The sequence below is a fragment of the Molothrus ater genome, chromosome Z (genome assembly GCF_012460135.2).
Source record: "Molothrus ater isolate BHLD 08-10-18 breed brown headed cowbird chromosome Z, BPBGC_Mater_1.1, whole genome shotgun sequence".
Lineage (NCBI taxonomy): Eukaryota > Metazoa > Chordata > Aves > Passeriformes > Icteridae > Molothrus > Molothrus ater.
Genome location: NC_050511.2, coordinates 46,233,316 through 46,256,613, shown reverse-complemented (window position 1 = coordinate 46,256,613; position 23,298 = coordinate 46,233,316). Strand labels below are relative to the sequence as shown.

The 23,298-nt window shown below is 43.3% G+C and overlaps 2 protein-coding genes across 2 annotated transcripts; one reads left to right on the top strand and one right to left on the bottom strand.

Moving 5' to 3' along the window:
* Nucleotides 1–824: 824 nt before the first annotated feature.
* Nucleotides 825–10,226, top strand: TRIM14 (tripartite motif containing 14). Its single transcript, XM_036403763.1, is given in 7 exon segments — nt 825–930; nt 933–985; nt 5,015–5,110; nt 6,032–6,265; nt 7,299–7,459; nt 8,523–8,617; nt 9,691–10,226. Coding segments are annotated over 7 exon segments (1,281 nt in total).
* Nucleotides 10,227–11,394: 1,168 nt separating this feature from the next.
* On the bottom strand, nt 11,395–21,916 carry NANS (N-acetylneuraminate synthase). The gene is made up of 6 exons (XM_036403854.2): nt 21,768–21,916; nt 20,267–20,482; nt 17,099–17,198; nt 16,692–16,846; nt 15,395–15,661; nt 11,395–14,321 (listed from the first exon to the last, which is right to left on the bottom strand). The coding sequence occupies exons 1-6, from the start codon at nt 21,897–21,899 to the stop codon at nt 14,112–14,114; spliced, it is 1,080 nt and encodes a 359-aa protein (XP_036259747.1). The 5' UTR covers nt 21,900–21,916; the 3' UTR covers nt 11,395–14,111.
* Between the last annotated feature and the right edge of the window lie 1,382 nt (nt 21,917–23,298).

The following is a 23,298-nucleotide window of genomic DNA, read 5'->3' as shown; positions in this document are numbered from 1 at the left end:
GCATGAAATTCTGCCTGATGCAAGAATTTCAGCAAGACTGCCCTTGTTCCTCAGTACTCCACATTCTTATGTACTAATACGTATTCTGACTCCCACATGTTGCACCAAAATGCTCAGTTTTACAATATCTTCCTATTTTTTCACATCATGTGTTGTGTGTGTGTGAATACTCTCTACTGCTTTTATTCACAGGAAGAACAAAGCATGTTAAAAAACTAGTATGAATTTGGTTGAATGTAGAGTTAACAGCCAATGAAGGTAAGTGTGCAAGCTCTGTAAGAGCATGAGCGCTCTATTTTGATTTCTGTAAATGAGACCATTCAAAGCACAAAGTTCTAATTGAAAATTAGAAACTGACAAAACATACCCTGAAGACAATTTTCCCCCCGCATTTTGTATCAGGTAAGTGTTTTGCTCAGCCATAACACTGAAGCCTACCCCACACCGACGCTGCTGAAATTCCACAAATCGGTCAGTTTTCCAGCCTGGGCTCCGGACGGAGGCAGTTCCCAGGGCACCGGCTGTCCCGCTGCGGGTCTCCGCTCCTGCCGGCACTGGCTGCGGGTCCCCGCTCCGGCGGCGAGTGAGCCGGGCAGGAGGCACGGCGGGGCCCGGCCGCCCTCCGCCGTCACGGCCACGGCCACAGTCACGGCCACGGCCACGGCCACGGTCACAGCTCGCCTGCCCGAAGGGCGGCACCGCCGCTCGCTGCGCACACCCTCCACACGCCGGCCACGCATCCCCCTCTCCCTGCCCCCTCCTGCCCCGTATCCGCCTCTCCCTCAGCTGCCGGCTCCGCATCCTTCTCCTCCCCGCCCTCCGGCATGGCGCAGGGGGAGCCGCGGCTGTGCGGGGCCCATGCCGGGCGGCCGCTGGAGCTGTTCTGCGAGGACTGCGGGTGCTGCGTGTGCGCGCTGTGCCCGGCGCTGGGCCGCACCGCGGGAACCGCGCCTGCCTCCTGCCGCAGGCCGCCCGCCGCACGCCGGTGAGTGCCGGCCGGGGCCGCTGTGCCGCGGAGCGGGGCTGAAACTGGAGCTGAGACAAGACCTTCCTCATTCCATGTCTTGCCGGTTGTCCCCTCGTTTCTGAAACGCGTGCCTCTGGGTTTTCTTTGGCTAGAGTGTCATGGTGGTATCTGTGAGTACTAGTGCAGTGCCACAGAACTAAGCCGATCTTCAGCCTTTAGCCGTACTTTGCTCGCCTCATCAACGCCTTGTGGAGTTCAAGGTTTGTAGACTGTGTTAACTAAGAACAAAGTTTCTGTATTTTCTGTAGTTCAGCAAGTACTTTGTAGACCCCATACAGACAAGGTCAGCCTGATGCCACTGCACAAGGATGTGGGTTGTGTACGAAAAGGAAAGAGTCAATCAGTCACACCCAAGCATCCACAAAACAGGTATATAAATTAAGAGGCAAGGAGGAAGTGACTTTCACTGTTAGATCACATGCAGCAGCATTTTATCCTCAGACCTTGTATGTGGAATCAATGTGGTTGTCCCAGGAAATTTGTTTTTATTGACAGGCTAGAACAACCTTTGACCAAAGCATAGATGCCTCAGGGTAAGGTTCCCTGGCCCCACCATTGTAGCTGGTTAGATCACGACTGCCCATTCACAGTTCTCTAATAACTCCGCTGGGATGTTGTAGGTTAACCCCAGTAGGCAGATAAGCACAACACAGCTGCCTGCTTATTCTGCTTCCTTGCCCAGTGGGACAGGGGAAGAGAAACATTAAAACCAAGAAAATTCATGGATTGAGATAAAAATAAGTTTAATAAGAGAAGAAGTGGAGGGAAGAGAAAAAGAACAAAAGTGATGCAAAGGCAGACCCTCACCATACAGTTCCTGAGCAAAAGGCAGCTAGCCCACCTAAACACCCCTCTTCCAGTTTGCAGAACATGATGTTATATGGTACTACTCTTTGATTAGTAGGGGTCATGTCCTGCTTGTTTCCCTTTCTAGTCTTCTGTGCACTCACAGAATAGTCACATCTGAAACACAGCACCACAAGGGTTGCTATGAGGAAAATAAACTCAATCCCAGCCACAGCCAGCCCAGGGATTCTTCCCTAAGATTTTTTTCTTTATGCCAGTGTAGCTGTCCACCAAATACCCTCAGGAAGTTTTGCTAGCTTGCCAATACTCCTGCATGTGCTGTTTTACTTGGAAACCCTGCGAGGAGGCTTACTAAGGCCTGCATGCTGTGGTGCTAACCTTGGGAGACTTAAAATACTGTAACACAGAAGTTTGATGTTCAGAAGCTTCTCTTCTTTCTTTTCTTTTTCTTTTCTCTTTTCTATTTTATTTATTTTCTTTTTTCTTTTCTCTTTTCTTTTCTTTTCTTTTCTTTTCTTTTCTTTTCTTTTCTTTTCTTTTCTTTTCTTTTCTTTTCTTTTCTTTTCTTTTCTTTTCTTTTCTTTCTTTTCTTTTCTTTTCTTTTCTTTTTTTCTTTTCTTTTCCTTTTTTCTTTTTTCCTTTTTTTCCCCCTAACTTCAGAAAGTTTCTTCTCACTCCTTGTGTGATATAGGAGTGCTATGAGGAGGTTTCCTGCAGAAAACACTAGGAAGAAACAGTTCCTACAGAACTTCCTGCTTGGAAGTTCACACAGATTGTGAGCTGGTATACAGGTCATGATAAACTCTTGGAGAGTTCCATTGCACTTCATGTTACAGAGCATTACAAGGGAAGAGGGCTGTGCAAACAGCAGCACAGAGGTAAAACTATTCAAGACATCTGAGCAATGCAGCACACTGCACCTGCCTGCTGGTCTGCTTTCATCCAAAGTGTCCCTCTTCCAGGTGGGAACTCACTAAAGTGTTTGCGTTCCCTTCACGACAGGGTGGCAGTGGGTGAGTGATGCACGTATTGTGCAGCGGCAACCTGATCTGAGGCAAAGTGCACAAATCTACAAATTGTGCTGCTTCCCTGGGGGTCTGATGGACAGAGGGAAGGAAGCATGTGCTGTTGATAAAGACTTGTTTCTGCTAAATCAGGAAGTGAGTGGGGTAGAAACTTGTACTCCCGTGTGACCCTCTGTCCCTAGGAAGTATCTGCTGACATCTACTGGCTTAGGGCTGCAGAGATTTTAGGCACAAACTATCAATAGCTTTAGCGTAAGTGATGGTATTTTGACTAGTGATTTTGTTTGCTGTGAGCAGTTATTCAGTACAGCCCTTGTGGTGTGACATCAGCCAGGCAGCACTTCTTGCACTGAGAATCTTCCACAGCTCTTTCAGCAGATCCTAGCTGTGAGTGCTAAGAAGACATGAAAATCACTGTGAGAGATCCATCAGCTGCTTCATCCTTGGAGCAGAGATTGTTTAAAATCATTGAAAAGGATATTCCCTGTGCTCCTGAATGCAGCACACAGGATCAGCATTCTTTGCACTTGATATGTGTCCTGTGAGCTTGACTGGAGCTTTGAGTGTCATCTCAGAAATCCTTGCTTTTACAGTGTTTTCATTTGAATGAGTTAAAAAACCCAGGCAATCCCTAAAGGAAGATTTTCAGAGTCGATTCCTAAGGGTGAATGACTTGGGTTGCTGGCACAGTCCTCATTTGGTAGGAAGCAGCTCTTTCATGTATCTCTGTAAAGAAAGTAATGCTTAACCAGAAATGCTTCTGATTAATATAAGTATTTGCATATGGTCACTGTTGTGAGTACACAAAGTGATGTGTGTTCCTAGCAAAGAAGGAAGATTGGGTTTTTCTCTGTGGTCTTTGTCAGTCTTTGAGGAAAGGAATGAGGTCTAGGCTGCAAAATAAACTAAGGAAGGCTGGTACCTGGTAGAATTCCTGAATCCTCTAGTGGTGTAGAACTCTTCTGGTTGTTCAGGGACAAGACTAGAAAACTGTGGCTGGAATAAATAGCATTAGTGTCTTGCTCTATGCAAGAACATTTACCTGCTTGCATGGATGTGTCTGTGCCAAGGGCCTTCTAGATGCAGAGTCTCTGGCTTTTGCTGGGAGCCCATTTTCTTCTGACTCTGTCATACTCAAATGACGAACTGCAGGTGTTTTCTAAGGAGACATGTCAGAAATGCAAACTGTTGCTCATGAAGCAACACTTCATGCTCTGTTTGTCCATGCTGCAGAGTTTAAATGCTGTGGTGCCCTGGGGCTGTTGCAGTGACCTGCTAGATGTGCATGCAGGTGTTCTTGACTGGGTCTCAGCTGCAGAAGAGGACACTGATAGCAGCTACAGGCGGCACTAGCTTACCTGGTATTTACTGAGGGCCTGTTTTAGCACCAGTGCACTGAGAGAACTGTGCGGCAGCATTGCCTGTATCCTTCCTGTTACTAATGTCAAAAATACATGAGCAGGCATATCAAGATTGTTCAACCTCCTGGGCAGAGGGCAGCCAGTTTCAGAGGGCTGCAGGTGAGAAAATGGAGCAAGATATAAGCAGAACATTGATTATGCTGTGCTGGGCACACCATAATCTGAGAAGTGTCACAGATACTGTGACTGATTACTAGCCATGCTGACACTATTAGCTGTTGCAGACGTTCAGACTACAGCATCACTGTGGCAATAGTGAGGTAACTGATTGGTCATTTGTACACTGGGAAGCATCCTGAACATTCACTGGATTTTTAGATATGTGGAGCCTTCCACTTATCCTCTAAATAAAAGTACTTAGTTGCCCTTCAGCTGCTAAATGCATTAGCACGTAATGGAAATACACAGCACCATAGATTAAAGATGGATATGTTTTTTTCACTTTGGGTTTCCCTGTGCCTTAAGAAGGTGGTGCTAATTTGCCCAGCTGTCTAAACCTTACCAGTGTAACCACCAGGTGAAATGCTGAAATCCTTATGGTTCATCACTATACTGGCCTTAATAAGCCTCATAGAAGGCCTTTCATTTAAGAGTTTCACCTTCCAATTCAGAATATTCCAATTCTGAAACAGTGTATTTCAGTACCCCCCTATATGAAAATCAAGCTGGATAGTTGTTTCTGGTTTTTACAGGTGTTACAAAACAGCATTTTATTTTGTTTCATTGTTGTATAGGAACTCATGGCATTGTGCTTGAAGAATCTAGAAGGGAGAAAAGAGGAAGAAGATGGCAACAGAAGGAGCATAGAGCAGGCTGTAAATGATGTGAAAGTAAAGTGTGATTTCGTTCTCCACTGGATGGTCATTTTCCAAGGGGAGACATTTTGTGTTCTCTGTAGCTATTCTAAGACCCAGCCATCTATAGGGTGGCTACTCTACTTCCCAGGAGAAGAGTGTTTTCCCTGTATTCATCACAATATATTACACTACCAAAGAGAGGGAAGAGGGAGAGTCTCCAAAGACCTGATCCTCATTCCTTGATCAGCTGAACATCTCTGGGAGACCAAGGGTAAAATTTTTATGCAGAGGAATAGTAGGCAGCCCCAGCTGCCTATGTTATTCTGGCTACACTTATGTATCTTGTATGATATGCACTGAACTTGTATGATATGGACTGAACTGCATTATTGAATTTTCTGGATTCAGAGTTGAGTAAACACTGGAACAGTTCTGTTGATTCTGTCTTAAGAATGGGAATGTATGCTAAGCTGCACCTCATTTATAGAGCATGAAATTACTTCTGCTCTAAGGAGCATCACTAGGCACTTCTGTTACAGAAATGTCAGTAAGAGCTTGAGGGGGCTTTAGAGACTTGGCCTGATGCTACTTTCTTTTGGAGGCTTTCTCTTCCTACCACTTACTTGTCTCTGGCTTGCTTTAAAAGCAGTCAAAGTCTTGCTACTGAAGGAAAAGATCTGTTTCTTGTTACAAATGGTAACCTGTTAATTCCAGCTGAAACCAGATTTTTTGACATAAATCTTCTTTTGGAATCTTCTCTCACTCTTTTCCATCCAGACATCAGCAGGTAGAACATATCTGTGCTCCCTTAAGGGGTAGAGACATGTTTCTGAAGAGATGGAGAAAATCAGTAAAATTCAACCAAAATATAGCACTATAAGCCTGAAAGAGCAATGTCTGAAATGTTTATGGTCTGTTGAGCAGGGAGGAGACATTCTTCTGCTTTATCCATAGGCACATGCTGATATGATTATACAGCAGCTGTCAGAAAAAATTACTGAGCTTCAGTTACTTCTTTGGGAGGAAGAGAGTCTGGCAAAAATCTTCATTGATGAAAAGACTCAGCAAGCTCTGGGAACATATGATCAGCATTTGAGGTCCTGTGAAGAACAGCTTGAAGCTCTCGAGACCTTCACACATTGAATCAGACAAATACAACAGGACAGTGATCATATTAATTTTCTGGAGGTGATATTGTATGGTCTCTTTCTACCTCTTACCCTGACAGTCCTTGGTAAATTTCTCTAGTGATGTCTTCTATAGATCCTTCTGTTTGTAAGCAGCATCTTCCTAAGTGCTTTTTAATTTGCTTTGTGTTGCTGTTTTGGTGAACAAATTTGGTTCCTGATTTTTGAGCAGGTCTTCCTGCTGTGGCATTGATTTCAGGTCTGTATGAAATTCATGTTAATTTTAAGCATAGATGGAAAAGACATGTCTCTTAATCTTGAAGACAAATGCTGTATCAAGTCTTTCCTTGTCCAGTGTAATATAAAGATATGAGAAAAGCCAGTCTTCAGGCAACCTCAGGAGGGAAGTTAAAATCTGTAAATTCCTTAATTGCAAGAAATCCTAATCACTGTAAGCCTCCACTTCACTGGAGGGAGCAATGCTGTTCTTTTTTCCTACAGGCAATAATCTTCACCTTCCTTGGAAAGATTATGTTGCCATGTGCTTATGCCCTGACACAAGACAAAAGATGCAGTTTCTTACAGGATGATGCCTCTGGAGCATTTTTGCATCCTTGCAATGTGTCAGACTGGAGTTTCCATTGCTGTGATATGGCCCTGGCATTCTGCTGTGTGTGCTAGCAACACACCTACACACAGGAGCTGCTCTTTGTGATTTTGTGGAGATTTTCTTGTGGGGAAGTTGGATTTTATTCTTCAAATTGTTTTTAAAACTTAATAGTTTGATTTTGCCATTGATGGGATTTCCCACAAAGGGTCCTGGCTAGGCTAAACTCATTTCCATCTTGGAGGGATCTCTTTAACTGTGGCTGTTGCGTTCTCCATGTCTGGGATGGCTCCACTGGCAGGAGGAGGTAATGGGCAGGCTAATGAGCTAAAAGGCAGGCTGATCTCAGCAAAGTTTGCCTGTTATGGCCCATAGGTTTACCTCATGTTGGAGCTGTTCTTGCTCTGTGGTGTATGGGAGCTGGGATGGAAGAGTCCTTTCATGTCACAGTCTCTGCTAATTGTAGTGTTTGGCTTTCTGCTCTCAGAAGTACACAGAAATTGAGAAGGAAATTAAGGAATCCAGACACCCATTAGAAAAGTGGCATCCAATACTGCTCTTGTTTGAACACTTACTTAACCATTATAAACACTTCATCAGAGCTCTGCAGTCCATTCTACAGAAACCATTGGAAGCCCAGCTTAAAGAAGGAACCTGGGAGAGCTCTGAATTTTGCTTTCTTCTGCTCTCTTTGCAAATAAAGTGTACTTTTTAAGTAAGAACAGGACTTTTTACCAAATCATCTGGAGAAACAGCAGTGTTTCAGGCATGGGTACTGCTTTCTGTCAGCATGAGTGTAATGCTGTCATAGGTGATTTAGGTGATAGAGTGGTGATTTAGGAACTAAGAGATTTCTCTTCCAACTCTGAAGATGATCTTTGGTTTGTCTGTTGCTTTTTCCCCCTCCCAGTTCCATCAGGTATTTCAATACAATTTAATGTAGACCATCACACCTATAGAATGTATCTATTCTCTCAGTTACAATTGAATGCAAGTGCTCTGGCATTGGAGTACCTCTAAAATTTGAAAGCTTTTTTTAATTGATGTACCTGGTGATCTGCCTCAGTCTGAAAAAAATTGACGATTTTTAGTACTGTAAAGCTGAACTGACATGTTCTATTTAGAAATCTTTTTATCTTTGAGCTATTAGTTCATCCTTCAATGACCTTTGGCATAATGAAGGCAAGCAGTTTTTCCTAATGGGGCACAGAGGCACAAAGCTAAATAACCATGGGAAAATCCTGCTGCTCTTTGAGTGAGCAGGCAACACTGGCCATCACATTTCACCCAGCTGCCTTTTAAGCCTTTATCAGAGAATTGCCACCGAAAAGACAGTAGCAGGTTGCTGGGGCAAATAGTCGGATCTGATCTGAAAGACTGCAGGATGTGTGTAGGACTGCTAGAAAGCATCATAGAGGTGCTCTGCAGCAAGCACCTGCAGCTATCTTCAGCTGCCTATTTTCATCTGATAAGGGCCAGTTTTAAAGGAATCAGGTCTGATTACTTGGTGTTGTGCTCAATTGTGTATTTCTGTGGGAACACTAGTCCAGCATCTCTATGCTATACAAAGAGCATAATGCTGAAAGCATAGAATGAGTAGCCCCTCCCCAGAAAAAGTAACATAGTTAGTAACATAGTTTGTCCATGAAGTTGGAAAATGATTGTTGAAAAACTGGCAGACTCCCTAAGCTGTCCCTTTTCATCTTTGCCCAGATGTTTTCAGTAGCCTTAATCTCACTGCAAAGAAGGAGCCTGGGACAGTGCTGAAAACCTTGACTCCTCTTGATCGGTTGCTTTTCTTAAAACGTTAGTATGATTATGCTAGAGTCCTAGAATCTCCTGAGCTGGAATGGACCCACAAAAATCACTAGGGTCCAACTCCTGGGCCTGCACAGTACCACATATCTGAGAGCGTTGTCCAAGCGCTTCTTGAGCTCTGTCAGGGTTGGTGCTGTGATCACTTCCCTGGGGAGCCTGTTCCAGTGCCCAAACACCCTCTGGGGAACCTTTCCTAACCTCTTCCTAACCTCAGCCCTGCTTGACAGAATTTTCATTCCCTCAGGTCCTGTCATTGTCACCACAGAGAAGAGATCAGTGCCTGCCCCTTCTCTCCCCCTCACAAGGAAGATGTAAATTACAGTGAGGTCTCCCTTTAGTCTCCTCCAGGCTGAACAGACCACAGGACTGTAACACTCTGTGTATGGCTTCTCCTTATCCCATCACCATGAGTGATCCAGATTAGAAATGTGTGGAGGCACCAGTGTTGGTGCCCTGCTGTGATTCCCTTGGCATGCCTTTTGCAGTGTCTCTGGAGCTGTGGGCTCTGTGGCTCCCTGAAATCCTGACCTTAGCCCAAATGGCAGCTTAGTGCTGTGGCCGAGGTGCGCATCACGCTGGTGCCCTACGTTAGAAAGGTGTGGGGACAGCAGTGTTGGTTCACTGCTTTATGCACTTAGCATAAATTTTCCAGCCCCAGTGTCCCTGGAGATGTAGGCTTTGTGGCTAGCTGAATCCCATCCCTAGCAATGTTGGGTCCCTGTCTTGCTCTGACTGGAACGCCTTTTCCAGACCCAGTGTCCTTGGACCTGTGGGCTTTCTGGCTGAGCCCTAACTCAAAATGTAAAGCAACCTTGGTGCTGTGGCTGAGGTCCCCATCACCATGGTTGGCCCAGATCACAAAAGGTGTGGAGGCAGCAATATTAGTGGCCTGCTCTGACTGCCTCGGCATGCCTTTTCCAGCCCATGTTCCCGGGACTGCAGGCTTTCTGACTGTCCCAAGGCACTTCAAACTGTGAGCTCCTTTGCAGGTGTTCTATAACCTGGACTTTTTCCAAGGGTCATGAGAAATGTAGCAAGTATGATTATGGCTTTTACTGCAGATGCAAGATCACCAACCTGGGAATATGACAGCATTCACCCAAAACTGAAATTGTCAGAAGACCACCTTGAAGTAAGCTGTAGCTGGAGGAGAATACTTTGCCCCTGTAGTCCCCAGAGATCTAATAAATTATGGCAAGTGCTAAGCAGAGACGCATTCCTTTCTGGGAGCTATTACTGGGAAGTTGACCTGCTTTGTGCTGGAGAGAGGCGGTGGATTGGCGCAGCCTACCTGACCATTGGCAGGAAAGGAGACTCTGAAGCCTGTCGACTGGGCTGGAATAGAGCATCTTGGTGCCTTAACAAGTTTGATTTTGAATACTGGGCATTTCACAAGGGAGAGAGAATCCCCATCCTGGTAGAAGATGATCCTGATTGCATTGGCATTTTTCTAGATTATGAAGCAGGAATCCTTTCATTCTACAACGTTAGCGATGGCATGGCTCATTTGCACACCTTCTGCTGCAAATTCACAGAACCAGTTTATCCAGCCCTGAGACTCTGGGAAGGGTCCATTAGAACATGCAAACTAACGTAAGAAATAAGCCTACTAGTTCATGCTTTTTCTGCTAATGCCACTTCAGCAATTTTCTACATTAATTCATCTCTGTTGTATCAAAGTTGTAATTATGATGCTTTTAGAAGGTAACTAAGTTTAGGAAAACCAACTGTGATTTTTAATGTGTATTTTTTTTTCAGTGAGGGAAGGTGACCTCACTTTTTTAAATGATGTCGATATACCACTCAAAGTGCAGTATATACTATTGTTGTACTTTTTTCAACTTGTAACAGTAAGTTCAAGAAAATCAACTGTATTTTTTAAATGTATATGTGTTTTTCAATGGGGAAAGATGATTTGATTTATAAATGGTGTTGCTGTACTACCTGAAGTGCCGTATGTAGTATTTTTCAACTTGCAAAATGGAAGAAGTCAGGTTGAAAGATACATATTACAACTCATACTGGAACATGGATATTGACTTTTTGAAATTTTTTTTAATGAACTCCCTCCCCTTATCAGCCTGGAGAGGCTGCAATTGTGTATGGCAACAGGTTTAGTTTGGTTCAAGCTTCAAGATTTTATACTGCATATTGTTATCATTAACAAGGTCAGATTTGAATAATAAATGCACTAAGTGAATTAGCTCATATTTAAGTGTCATCTTGGAAAAATCAAAGTCTGGCACTGACTCTTGGAAAGGTCCCTTCTGGAACTGGAGCTTCTGTGGCCACATTTAATAGTCACTAGCTGGTCTTACATGTGACAGAAGCTCTGAATCGGACTTTTGGGTGGCCCTATTCCTTCCACTGAGTGACAGCATGAGAAGAAGCTGTGTACAACCCCTAAGAGGATGAAATATCTGCAGGGCTCACAGGTGGAATGAAAACACCAGGCCAGAGGTGCATTTGTGGCCCATTTATCTTTGCGTCCCATTTGCAACATTCACATAAAACTACGGGACACAGCTTGCAATTTTCTGTATATGCATGTTTCCCCCCCACCAATACATTATTAAAGTCCTGGACATTTCTGGAGCTTTTGCTTGCAGCTGTCTCCAGGACCAGCCCAGAGGGAAAAACCACTGCTATTTGAAACTGGTCAGGTAATGTTACAGTGTTCAAATACTAAAGGGTATTATAATACTGCATCACCAGTGCTGGCAAAGGCAAGGTCTGACCATAGGCTGAAATGCAGAAACAAGAGCTTGTTTTATAAGCTAAATTTATTTTTCAAATTTGAAATGAAAAAAAAAAAATCTTTTAACAATTAAGTAGTTTTTTAATGTAAGGCAAGCATACTGCATCAGTCACAGATCACTTGACCATATATGGTCAAGTATATGACTCAACCTCTGCTTCCCCTTATAAAGATATGAATACAGTTTCCTCAGAATTGCACATTTTGAAAGTAAACAGTTTATAGGTACAAAACCACTCACCACCAAATTCAAGATACTCCACCAACTCATGACAAAAAGGTAGCAAGTTCCAAGTAACCATCACTAGTAAATGATTCCACCACAGAAAAAAGATTAATTTTTGCAAAGCAGTTCTGTCCTAAGCAAGGTACTTGAAGAATTAATGGCTTGCAGCTGCAGCTATACAGCTCCCTTCTGGTCAAAGGGAAAAGCAGCAGGCAATAGGAGTGGAATTGCATTTCTCACTTTTCAAGTGAGAAGCTGGGATGCAAGAGCAGACCACACAAATCATGTACTGGCCATCATGCTGAAGCATAATGGTGTGATGTAGTCAGGCAGTCAGCCTCAGCGATCTCACACACGTTTTGGGAGAAAAATCCCAATGTACAGGATTCTGGCTAGGACAGAAAAAAAAAAAGCTGCTCAAATTTCACCAGCATTTGGCTTCCTACCTGAGAAGTTGCCCCCACCCCGATTCTGCTCTGCAGAATCGACTTAATATTCCAGACTTCACTCAACTTGCCATAGATGCTTTTCAGATTTTCTGAAGCATAAGTTAAACTTATTTCCACTGATTCATCTCAGATCTACTTTTCTTCCCTCCTCAATCTCTCTGGCATGCCTTTTGGCCTTTCAGTTCAAAAAAGGCTCTCTTGCTCCTTAAATGGGACCTTTCTAAATACCCCTATGCTTCCTTTCCTGGTACTGTCTCTTGAGAAATTAGCTTTCTCATGAAGCCCATTTTCCCACAGAATACAGATTGCTGCAACCCAATGCTTTATCATGACACTTTTAAGACTTTCATCTTAAAAAAAAATCCATCCAGGTTGCATTTAAGTTTTCTGTTCACTGTAAACCTTCACTTATCTGTATTCAACTCCAACCAGAGTCCTGCTATCACACAGGTGAGGCAAATGGCAGAAAAGAGAGGCATATCGAAAGATACAGGGTGTGGTGGTTTGACAGGAAATATGTTTTCTGGGATGCTGTGGTGAGGCTAATTGGTGCTTAGATTTTAATACTGGCACTTAATGTGGCCATTAGGACATGGATCCACCTCTGAGAACACGGGGTTAAAACCAGAGCTCTCCCCTGGGAGGGTCCTCTTGGGTTTCCGGTGGGAAAGAGTTCAGGTCTCTCCCCCGGCCAGGGGAGGGGAAAAGCCATGTGGCCGGGAGAGGTAGGCCTGACCCCGGGGGTGGAAGAGAGAGAGAGAGAGAGACACGGGGAGCCATCGGGCAGCCCCCCCTGGGAGACAGAGAGAGAGAGAGAGCCGCTGCCTGGGACTGTAACCTTGAGACTTGATAAACATGGGCCTGTGCCGGCAGCACGGCTGGGACGGAGAAGAAGGGGGGGTGCAGCTGGCCGCGTGTAGGAGCTTTTAACCTCTTTTCAGTCAATGAAAACTTTACAGAACAATAACCTTTCCTAGAAGAAAGATAGAGTAGAAGATGAAGAAAGAAATGTGCAAGTGTGAGAGAGGTCTGGGCGAGTGAGAGATAGTGGAAGAGTAGAGAAGAATCCTCGTGGGAAGAGATGATGGAGTGGCTTTTGCTGGACTCTTTTTGTACAGCCATGGACAGAACCATGTTCCTTGTGATACAGGGACTGCATTCTAGGGGGAGGCAATGCCTCAGGACCAAGAGGGTTCAGTGTTGGTGCTCCTCGGCCCCAGAGGGTGAAAAATATGGGGGGAACAGATGTCCCAAAGTTGAGACTGTGCCTTTTTAGAGTGGAACGAAGCATCCTTAAAAGTCGACCCTAGAAGCAGCTCTGGTCCGTGTTCAGTAGTGAGAGTGCTGGACATGAAAAGAAGTCACCATTGGCACAAGAAAGACTCCTTCTCTTGATAAACTGAAGACTGAGTATTCTAAAAGGTAGTGCCGGACTGAGAGTTGATGATTTGAGAATGTACTGTATTGAGAATTTAGTGGAGAGGAAGAGGAGATGTGTTTGTGAAGTTTTCATTTTCCTTGTTTCCTTTTTTTTTTTTCCTTTCCCTTGTAGTTTAATTAATAAATTTTTTTTTCCTAAGTGAGAACCTGCTTTGCTTATTCCTGGTCACATCTCACTGCAGAAACCAGGGAGAGGGTATTCTCATAAGGGCACTGGCATTGTGCCAGTGTCAAACCATAACACAGGGCTAGAGCAATTCAAAGTGTAGACAAAATTCTCATAATTTACTGTATTCTTAACAGAAAAGGGAAGCTGGAAAGCAGCAGACTGTGGTCTTTTATTTGGCAGAACTCCAAATTAATCTAGATTAAGTGAAATGGAGAAGAGAGGATCATGGCATTTCCTAGGCACAATGCTATACAGTTTCTAATAAAATCTTCATAATTTATATCCCCTTTGCTTCTGAAACTTCCTGGTAACAAGACCCTGAAAATTCTATCCTGTTTGTACCCTCATAATTACACCACTTTCTTCTAATCTACCATGCTGCTATTCTCAACCACATTGCATGGTAGTACATTGAGAAATATGGAATGGAGTGCTTTGGTTTAGCACTTCACTTTTTTTACGTGATTTTCCACTGCTTGCTCAGTGATGGTTTCATCTTCTTCAATACTTCTTTTAACCTTCTGGCCCACGAGGTCAAAGATGCATTCTGGAGGAAATCCCTTTGGCTCTCCCACCTTCACCGTCAGCATGTCAAGTGTCAATACTGCACCTTCAGGAATTGCCACTTTTGCTACTACCGACTTTCCCAGCTACAGGGAGGGGGAAAAAAACAATGTTGAAGTTAAATACATTGCTAGCTTAGTTTAACATAAAAGGATAAAAAATGTTCTGCAGTTATTTTAGAACTTAGGTTGTGTAGAACTGCCTTCTCCATTACTTATTCCAAATGAAGATTAATTTAGCATGGTTACTCTCACTCTAACTAGGCTGCCAGGAACATGCGGATGTTTTCTGAAACTGGACAGTAGCTCACTGGAATTTTTCAAGTCACAATGGAGGGAATCTGATTAGAATGACAGGTATTTTAGTTTAGTGTAAAAGCAGTTAATATAAAATCATAGAGGTAATATTCCTATTACTATTGGCAAGTACCTGGCACTGTGAGGCCACAACTCAAATCCCATGTCCAGTTCTGGGCCCCTTACTACAAGAAGGACATTGAAATGCTGGAGTGAATCCAAAGAAGGGCCACAAAGCTGGTGAAAGGTCTGGAGCACAAGTCCTTTGAAAAGTGGCTGAGGGAGCTGGGGGGTGTTTAGCCTGGAGAAAAGGAAGCTCAGAGGGGGCCTTATCACTGTCTATAACTCCATGAAAGGAGGCTGTAGTCAGCTGAGTGGTCTCTTCTCCCAGGCAGCAAATGACAGAACAAGAGGAAATGGCCTCAAGCTGTGCCAGGGGAGGGTTAGACTAGATATTAGGAAAAATTTCTTCTCTAAAAGGGTGATCAAGCACTCAAACAGTCTACAACATGGAAGCAGTTGAGACATGATTCCTGGAGTTATTTAAAATGCATAGACATGGCACTTAGGAACATACATTAGTGGTTGGGCTTGGCAGTGTTAAGTTGGACTAAATGACCTCATGAGTCTTTTCCAACCTAAATGATTCCAGGCTGTTACTCAACTTAGGTAACCACTGGATGATAAACATATAACTCTATTATAATCAAAACTGCCAACATTATGCAGTGTGAAATTTTCTAAGTGCAGAGGCAGAAATGCTACTGCAATAAACAATTCACAACCTATTTTTCTGAATACAGAGTTATTAGCTATAGGTCTAAATTAGTTGCAGGTTTACACAAACTAAAATCAAAAGTTACCTTTTCATTGCAAGCCATTTCACAGGGCAAGAGCTGTTTGATTGGAGAACCCATTGCTTTTTCCACAGTACGGATGGCTTTCACTAAGTCTGCCAGCTCATTTGGCTCCAGAGATGCTTGGTGGTCGCTTCCTTTCCATGTTTTGTCGAGAGTCACGTGGCGTTCCAGTACTTTAGCACCCATAGCAACTGCTGCCACTGAAATGGCTATGCCAGTTTCATGCCCCGAATAGCCAATGGGGATATCAGGAAAAGCTGACTGATATGCCTTGAATCATGACAGAGTTGGTCTGAATTACCAAGGCAGCAGTTTCAAAAACAAAGCAAATTTAACAGTGATAACTGCAGTGGACAAATACTGTGCCATAAAACAAGCAGTTGGATATGCAGAGAATGCAACGTTTTAAATTCAACAAGTTACACTGCATTACCAATCACCACATTCCAAATCTGACTAATATTATCAATACTGACAAGAAAAAGGAAGCATATTCTCTTCTACAACTTACATTTCTCCTTTTAATACACTTCTACTATTCAAGGTCTTCAAGGCCTCTATCAGCCTAAGTAACAGTAATAGTATCCTATTTTTATCCAAGAACCCAGTGGATTGGTTAAACTTAATCTGTATCCAAAACAGATTTCTTCAACATTGTATTTAAAATCTGAAGCAACCTTTTAATCCAAGCACAGAGAACAGTCACCAAGTCCTAAAAGCACTTAAATGCAGCCATGTGTCATTCTATTAAAAATAATATATTATGTGTGCATAGATCTAAGGTAGTGCTTGAACACTGGCCAGTTTGGGAAAACTTTCTCACATCACTATTTGGCATATACAAGTAACATTTCAAATGAAGGAAACTATAGTAGGGTCGAATCAATTTTCCTCATGGCTCTGATAGTCACATGAAACTTTTTTAACAAAGTTTCTGGTCTAACTCCCTATTTAGAATTACATTCTCACTTCATGCACCTTCTTAATGATAACAGTCTACATGATTTTTCTTAGCACTATAAAGCACAGGGTTAACCTGATAACCATGTCATGTTTTCCTCTGTTGAACTGTGAATACTCCAGCAATATCCTTTATCATATTCCTCAAAGATGAGTTCTGCTAAAAAAGGACCCAGTGGATCTTTCAACTTCAGTGTGAATTAGAGGAAGGTGACACATCCTGTAACTTCTCAGAAGCAAATTCCAGCACACCTTAAGACCTGGAAGTGTATCTCAGTAAAAGCACACAACCCTTCTCTGCCACCCTACCCGCAGCACGCTCTGGGGGTTACTCACTGACCGATATAACACGGAGATTGACGTCCTCTGGCTGAAGCGGGTACGCGCTGGTGCACTGCAGGAAGCAGAAGTTTGGATTTATGGGCTTCACAATCTGATAAACCTGATGCATTGTGCTCATCGACTGCATCCCACTGGAAATCACCATTGGGCGACCTAGCCATTAGAAAATATGCACAAGTTTTGTCCTATGTCAACAAGAAAGCTACCCAAGATTAAATTAAATTCTTTAAAGTAAATTAATTCAGTAAAACTAGAAAAGAACTCTGGGTAAAACTTTTTTTTCAAAGTCTGAAATATAAAGAAACTTCAGATTTTCTTCCCAAAAATCAACTGGAGGAAAAATGTAATAACTGAGCTACTGAGAAATTGTGATGTTCACCAAGATGGCTCAAAGAAAATGCTTACCTTTCTTTGCAGTCTTTTCCAAATATGGAAAATTATTTGTATCTCCTGATCCTACTTTGAAAAATGGAACATCCAGTTCATGTAGAAATTCCACAGCCATCTACAAGGAAAAGAAATAATGTTTTAACACTCCGTTTCAGCTGGAGCAAGGGATCAAGAACTACTGTGCTTGGAAATAAACAACTGTTTGACACAACAAACCCAAAGCTTAATTAAACAGGTGGGTTTTATACAGTATTATACACAAAAAACACTGCTCCTGAAGTAGCATTTGCTATCTTGACAATATTAGTTTCTGATTTCCCTCCAGGTGGAGTATAATTACGATGCCTTCTTTCATACTTCTGTTTTAGTGCGAAGTTTTGACTGGGATCACTGTCTCAAGGCAGTCTCTGGTCTCACCAGCTCTACAGTCTGCTGCTTAGTACAAGCAAGCAGAGCTCCATCTCAGCTTGCAGATGAACCTGTGTATCACAACATTCTTGCTTTTTTCTCTCTTTTTTTTAAACACTACCAGAGAGAGCAACTACCTGCAGATGGAAGTCTGCCTGTTGAAGAAGAAATGTGATACAAGCATGCACCGAGTTTTCCTGCCACACGTGTCTTGCAGATCAGAAAGATCAAGCTACAGAGTGTTTAAAACTACAGATAGTAGAACAGATTCATCATACTGAAAACTTGTATGGGCATATTAAATAAGCACCAGGAAAAAAACCCAAAAGTGCCCAAGAAGGGAAATTCAAAATTAGTTTCCTTTTAGGAAAGATACTAGACAAAAAAATATGCCAAAGCAAAGACTATAAAACTCTTTATTTAAATGCTAATTATACTCTGCCTTTCTCTAAAAATATGCCCAACAATTCCAGAATTATTAGAGACTTCCTGAAAATGGGTAAGTAAGTGGCCTTTTAAAAATTAGTACTTTATTGGAAGAAAATTTAAATTCCAAATCTATCGCAGGCAAGAGGTATTTAAATCCTTCATTCACCTCTGGGAAAAATAATAAAACAGTTACCTTTGCCCCTTGTCAACCACCCACAAACACTTTTAATTGCTTCAGCTCTTTTCTTGTTGCAGTTACATTTACTTAACACCAGAGAAAGAATGCTAATGTCCACAAAGATAATAACGCCTTATTCAGTCTAATTTTGCTACCATCAGTATGATGGAGATTAAATTTCTTGTACCTGCTATGTATAACATCTCTGTTCACTATTTAATACAGTTTATTCAGATGTATTGTGCATAAAGACAATGAGTAATCTATATTAAAAAGACACAGATCTTATCTCAGGAGATGGCAAAAAATTAAATATGACAGGTAGACCTTGCATCTAAGGCCACTCTTCATTTGGTAAATATCTCTTGAAAATTAGCAGCTCTTCTTTAAGAGATTCAAGAACCAGGAAGTAATTTCAAATAACAGAAATGACATCAAAGGGAGTGGTTCAATGAGATCCTGGTTTGTCTCCAGTACACACCAGAACAGAATAAATAAAAAAGTTATTCAAAGGCTTTTTTATTTATTTCACACATCACTTAAATAATTTCCTCATATAGTTAAACACACAATTTAACCTCTTTGATGTATCTGGACCTCCGGAGATTATGTTAAATTTACAGAAGTTAATGTATAAAAACTTTCAGAAGTTAATGCATTCTTAAAGAGTTTTTATGTCAATTTATGAAATATTTTAAGTTCCAAACCCCTGTCTTACAGAAATGCCACCAGAAATATTAGGGTGTAATGTAATTACTGCTCAAAAAGAAGGCACAAACATGTATCACTTCTGTTAATTAGCTGATAAAGAGCACAGCAGAAAAGAAGAGGGATCCGAGCAGCAGAAAGTGATCTTAGTTGCTGCCTATAAAAGGCGTTCTGTGTTGTACTACAGCCTTTAGAGACTAGAGGTTTCAACATCAAAGAAGGAATGTGCGGGTTTTCTTCTCCCCAAAGGCACGTGGGTTTTTTAAGATCCCAGATACAGAACTCCGAGATTCCTGTGTTCTCCTTTCTTAAAGGAATGCATGTTGTTCAGCAGGTCTTCTAGATGTGAAGAGAGCAATAAAAGAAACATCACCACACTCTCTTTTCACAGATCTATTTCTGAATCCATGGCACTGAGTTATTGCCATATACACATAGCATATTTGTCTATCATCAGATGAAGAGAGAGACAAATTGTAAGAAATAACACTCATGTATCAGGAATTGTCTCTGATTGCAAGAGAGAGACACAGAATAGATTGCCTTAAAACATTAAGTAAATCACTTCCTTGTCCTATCCTGGGTATGTCTACTTCCAGAAAGCCACGGACATGGTTCTGCTGGCCATATGCAAGAGTGGCTAGCTTACTTCTGGTACTTACTTTCCATTTGGTTCTCTGTCTTTTCTAGGCCACAAAGAAAAATAAATCTGTAATCTCTCATCTATACTGAAGTTCAAGTGTTACCTGACCTTTACAGCTTACACATATGAACTGTATGTTGCATTTGTTAATACTGTCACTACCATTATCCTGAGGCAAATGACACGCAACAGCTACAAGTATACATGTCTAAGGGGGAACAGCAGCAGGAGTTTCATGGAGTTGTGAAGCTGGTGACTGACTGTTCAAGAGCCCACTGGCAAAAATCAGTAAATGATTCAGCAGTAACAGGACAAGGTGTGAGCCACTCCATGAGATTAGTAAAAGAAATAGGGGCATAAAACTCCTACTGCTTAGAAACACCACAAGGGTCTAGTAAACAACAAGGAGGGTGGAAAAAAAGAGGGAAATAATGGGGATTAGATCAAGAAAGGAATCTGGTTTAAATATAGAAAGAAGTTTGATATGCTTGAAACCAACATACCAGACAACACTGGAGAGCAGTCTGATTGCTATCTTGATCTATACTCTCAAAGGCTCAATTGTTCATGAAGGTCAAAATGAAGCCTTGTCCCTAATACTAATTACTCTGAAAAGTATCTCAACATGTGGCAAGTCTTCCAAAATATTCAGCCAACCATTATAGGAACACAGGTGAACTGGCAAATTACTCTAGGTGTCTCAGTTAAGAAATTGATTTTCTGTATATTCTTTTTTTGTAAAAACTATCACACCTAAGTAATACCCAACAGACACAACAGCCAGACTCCCCTTGTCATTCCAGTATGGCTTACATACCTCATCCATGCCAGAAGCTGTGAAGAAAATGCCAATCTCCTCTGCATACTTCTTTAGCTCTCTATATTGGTCATGACTGAACTCCAAGTGGCGCTTGTGTTCCCCATAAGTCTTTCCCCAGGAGTGTTTAGAGGTGTAGGGCCTTTCTAAGGCTTTCTTGTTGAATTTGTACTCCAGTTCACTCTTCTGGAACTTAGCACAGTCTGCTCCGCAGTCCTGCAAAACAAGCTGGTGCACACTGAGTGGAACTGCAAGTGAACCTGCACTCACAGAAATGGTAATGAACACAGAGTGACTGTGGACCTACACACGTGTGAACCCTTTTATTTCAGAGTCCTGATACACTTAGTAGAGCAGCAGTTCAGAGAAACCATATTAAACCTACAAAACTACTTAGCTATGCATGTTGCTTATTCGAAGAGTTGACTTCTGTGGTGTTTTCACCAGATCAGCTGTCACTGATAATGCTACATTAAAAAGGACACAGGATTCTATGGAACAAGGAGTATGAAACTGAAATTCATAGCATCATCAAAGCTGGAAGAAACTTTTAAGATCATCCAGTCCAACCATCCACCCAGCATCACCACAGTTATCCCTAGATCATGTCACCAGCACCAGACATTCTTGAACACCTCTAGGAATAATAATACATTTGAAGGAATAATAATTCATATGAAGTCACACAGTAAAGACAAATCCTCATTAGGCTGGTCTCCACTTTCAGCCCAGTCACATAACTGAATACACCATGTCCTGAGCTGTGATGATGTGTGGTTTTCTATCTAATGGATATAACATCAAATTTGAAAGCAGTTTGACTGTCTTACTGGATGACACAAGCTTTACTGCAATAAAGCCCTGATGTCAACCAAGTCAAACTGGAGGTTCATGAGAGATGGTTCAGCAGCTTAATGGTTCAGATACTTCCTAAATTCCCCGTAAGCTCATGCCCCAGCTGCGGGGCTGCAGCCATAACAAAAGATCACAGATGAATTAGTGGGAAAAGACCTCTGAGATCATCGAGTCCTTGAGGTGACTGAGCTCCACCTTGTCAAACAGACCATGGCACCAAGTGCCACGTCCAGTCTTTCTTTAAACACCTCCACGGACAGCGACTCCACCACCTCCCTGGGCAGCCCGCTGCGACGTCTGTTCGGCCTCTCCGTGAAGAAATTCTTCCTGATGGCCAGCCTTAACCTCTGTGGCACAGCTTGAGGCCACGTCCTCTCATCCTGTCACTAGCAGCCTGACAGAAGAGGCCGAGCCCCACCTGGCCACACTCTCCTCTCAGGAAGTTGTAAAGAGTGATCATATCACCCCTGAGCCTCCTCTTCTCCAGGCTGAAGAACCACAGCTCCCTCAGCCGCTCCTCACTGGACAAGCACTCGAGACCCTTCATCAAAGTCAAATGCAAGGGTCTCCCTGCAGACAATCTGTGTCTGGAATAAACCCAGGCCGCGGCCCGGCGCTCTCCCTCACCCGCCTCCCCCCCTCGCACCTTGACCATGCGGATCATGCGCTTGGCGATGTCCAGGTCGCCCTGGTGGTTCTGCCCGATCTCGGCGATGATGAAGCAGGGCTGGTCGCCGCCGACGCGCCGCCCGGGGCACAACTCGAACTCGCGAGCCATGGCGAGATGGCGACAGCCCCAAGGCTCGCCCGCGACTGCGCCGCCGCTGCCGGCGCCGCCGCGCCTCTTTCCATCCGCACCAATGGGCGCCGCCATTCCCTGTCTGGCCGCGCCTTCTCCCGGCCGCGCCAATGGGCGCCGCCATTCCCGGTCCGGCCACGCCTTCTCCCGGTCGCACCAATGGGCGCCGCCATTCCCGGTCCGGCCGCGCCTTCTCCCGGGCGCAGCAAGCGGCGCCGCCGGTGGGCGCGGACTCTCTTCCCCAGGGCCGGCAGGGGGCGCAGCGGCACCGCGCCCTCAGCGCTTCCCGCAGGGACACGGGCGCTGCCGCCACTGCAGCGGCTTCCCGGGAAGCACGCACCAGCTGGGTGCTTCACCCAAGAGACCTTTAAAATCTTCCAGGGATGGTGACTCCACCACCTCCCGGGAAACATATTCCAGTGCCTGACCACCCTGAGAGTGACAAATTTTTTTTCTAATACCTAATCTGAATCTCCCGTGTCTCAGATCAAGGCCATTTCCTCTTGTCCTCTCAGTGCAGGCCCGGCAGACCACACCGACCCCCACCTCACTACACACTCCTTTCAGGAGCTGTAGAGACTTGGTTCAGACAAAACTTTCCATGATATATGGAAATAAATGGTAAAATGTGATGCAATAGCTAAGGCCACTTCTGAGATTATTTTACTCCAAAATCGTTCTCTGACTGAAATGCAGATACACTTGTGACATTCTGGGCCTATCTTTGAGGTTTTTAATAGAACTGAAAATCAATAATTTTGATTGTTATGATTTTATGGTACGTGTCTGGTGTTTGTTTGCTTTATCTGGTTTGTTTTGTCTTGGTGAGTGACATGAAGTGGAGTTGCGTCCCATTGACGCACAATGTTAGTACCACAGTTACAGCACAGTAGTTCTCTTTGCCGGTATTGATTGTTCCCCAAGGAGAACTGCATCCTTCTGACAGACTGCAGTGACTGATCAAACACAACCAGCAGGCTCTAAGCTGTGTACTACTACATGAGAGATAGCCTAAGAAATTGCCTCAGTTTAAAATCAGAAATGGCCTTGATGAGTGATACACTGCAATATGCCAGCGGCTCTTGAAAAGGATGTTGTCTTTTACAAAGAATTGACTTTTGTAAATTATGATGAGAACACTGTATAAATACAATTTTTTTCTCTTTGTGTAACCAAGAATTGCAGTATCTAGAATGTTTGTATCTGTATAAAACCAGCCAGTTCTCTAGAAACAGGTCAGTTGCCTGAGGCTGTCTCATACATGAGAAAGTTTCCTGACAACAGAACTCACACTAACAATTTCTACTGGTCAATTACTTTGACTACAGTCACAGGTGGATACAAATGCAGCTGTAGCTTTCTTAGGGGTCCTGAATGA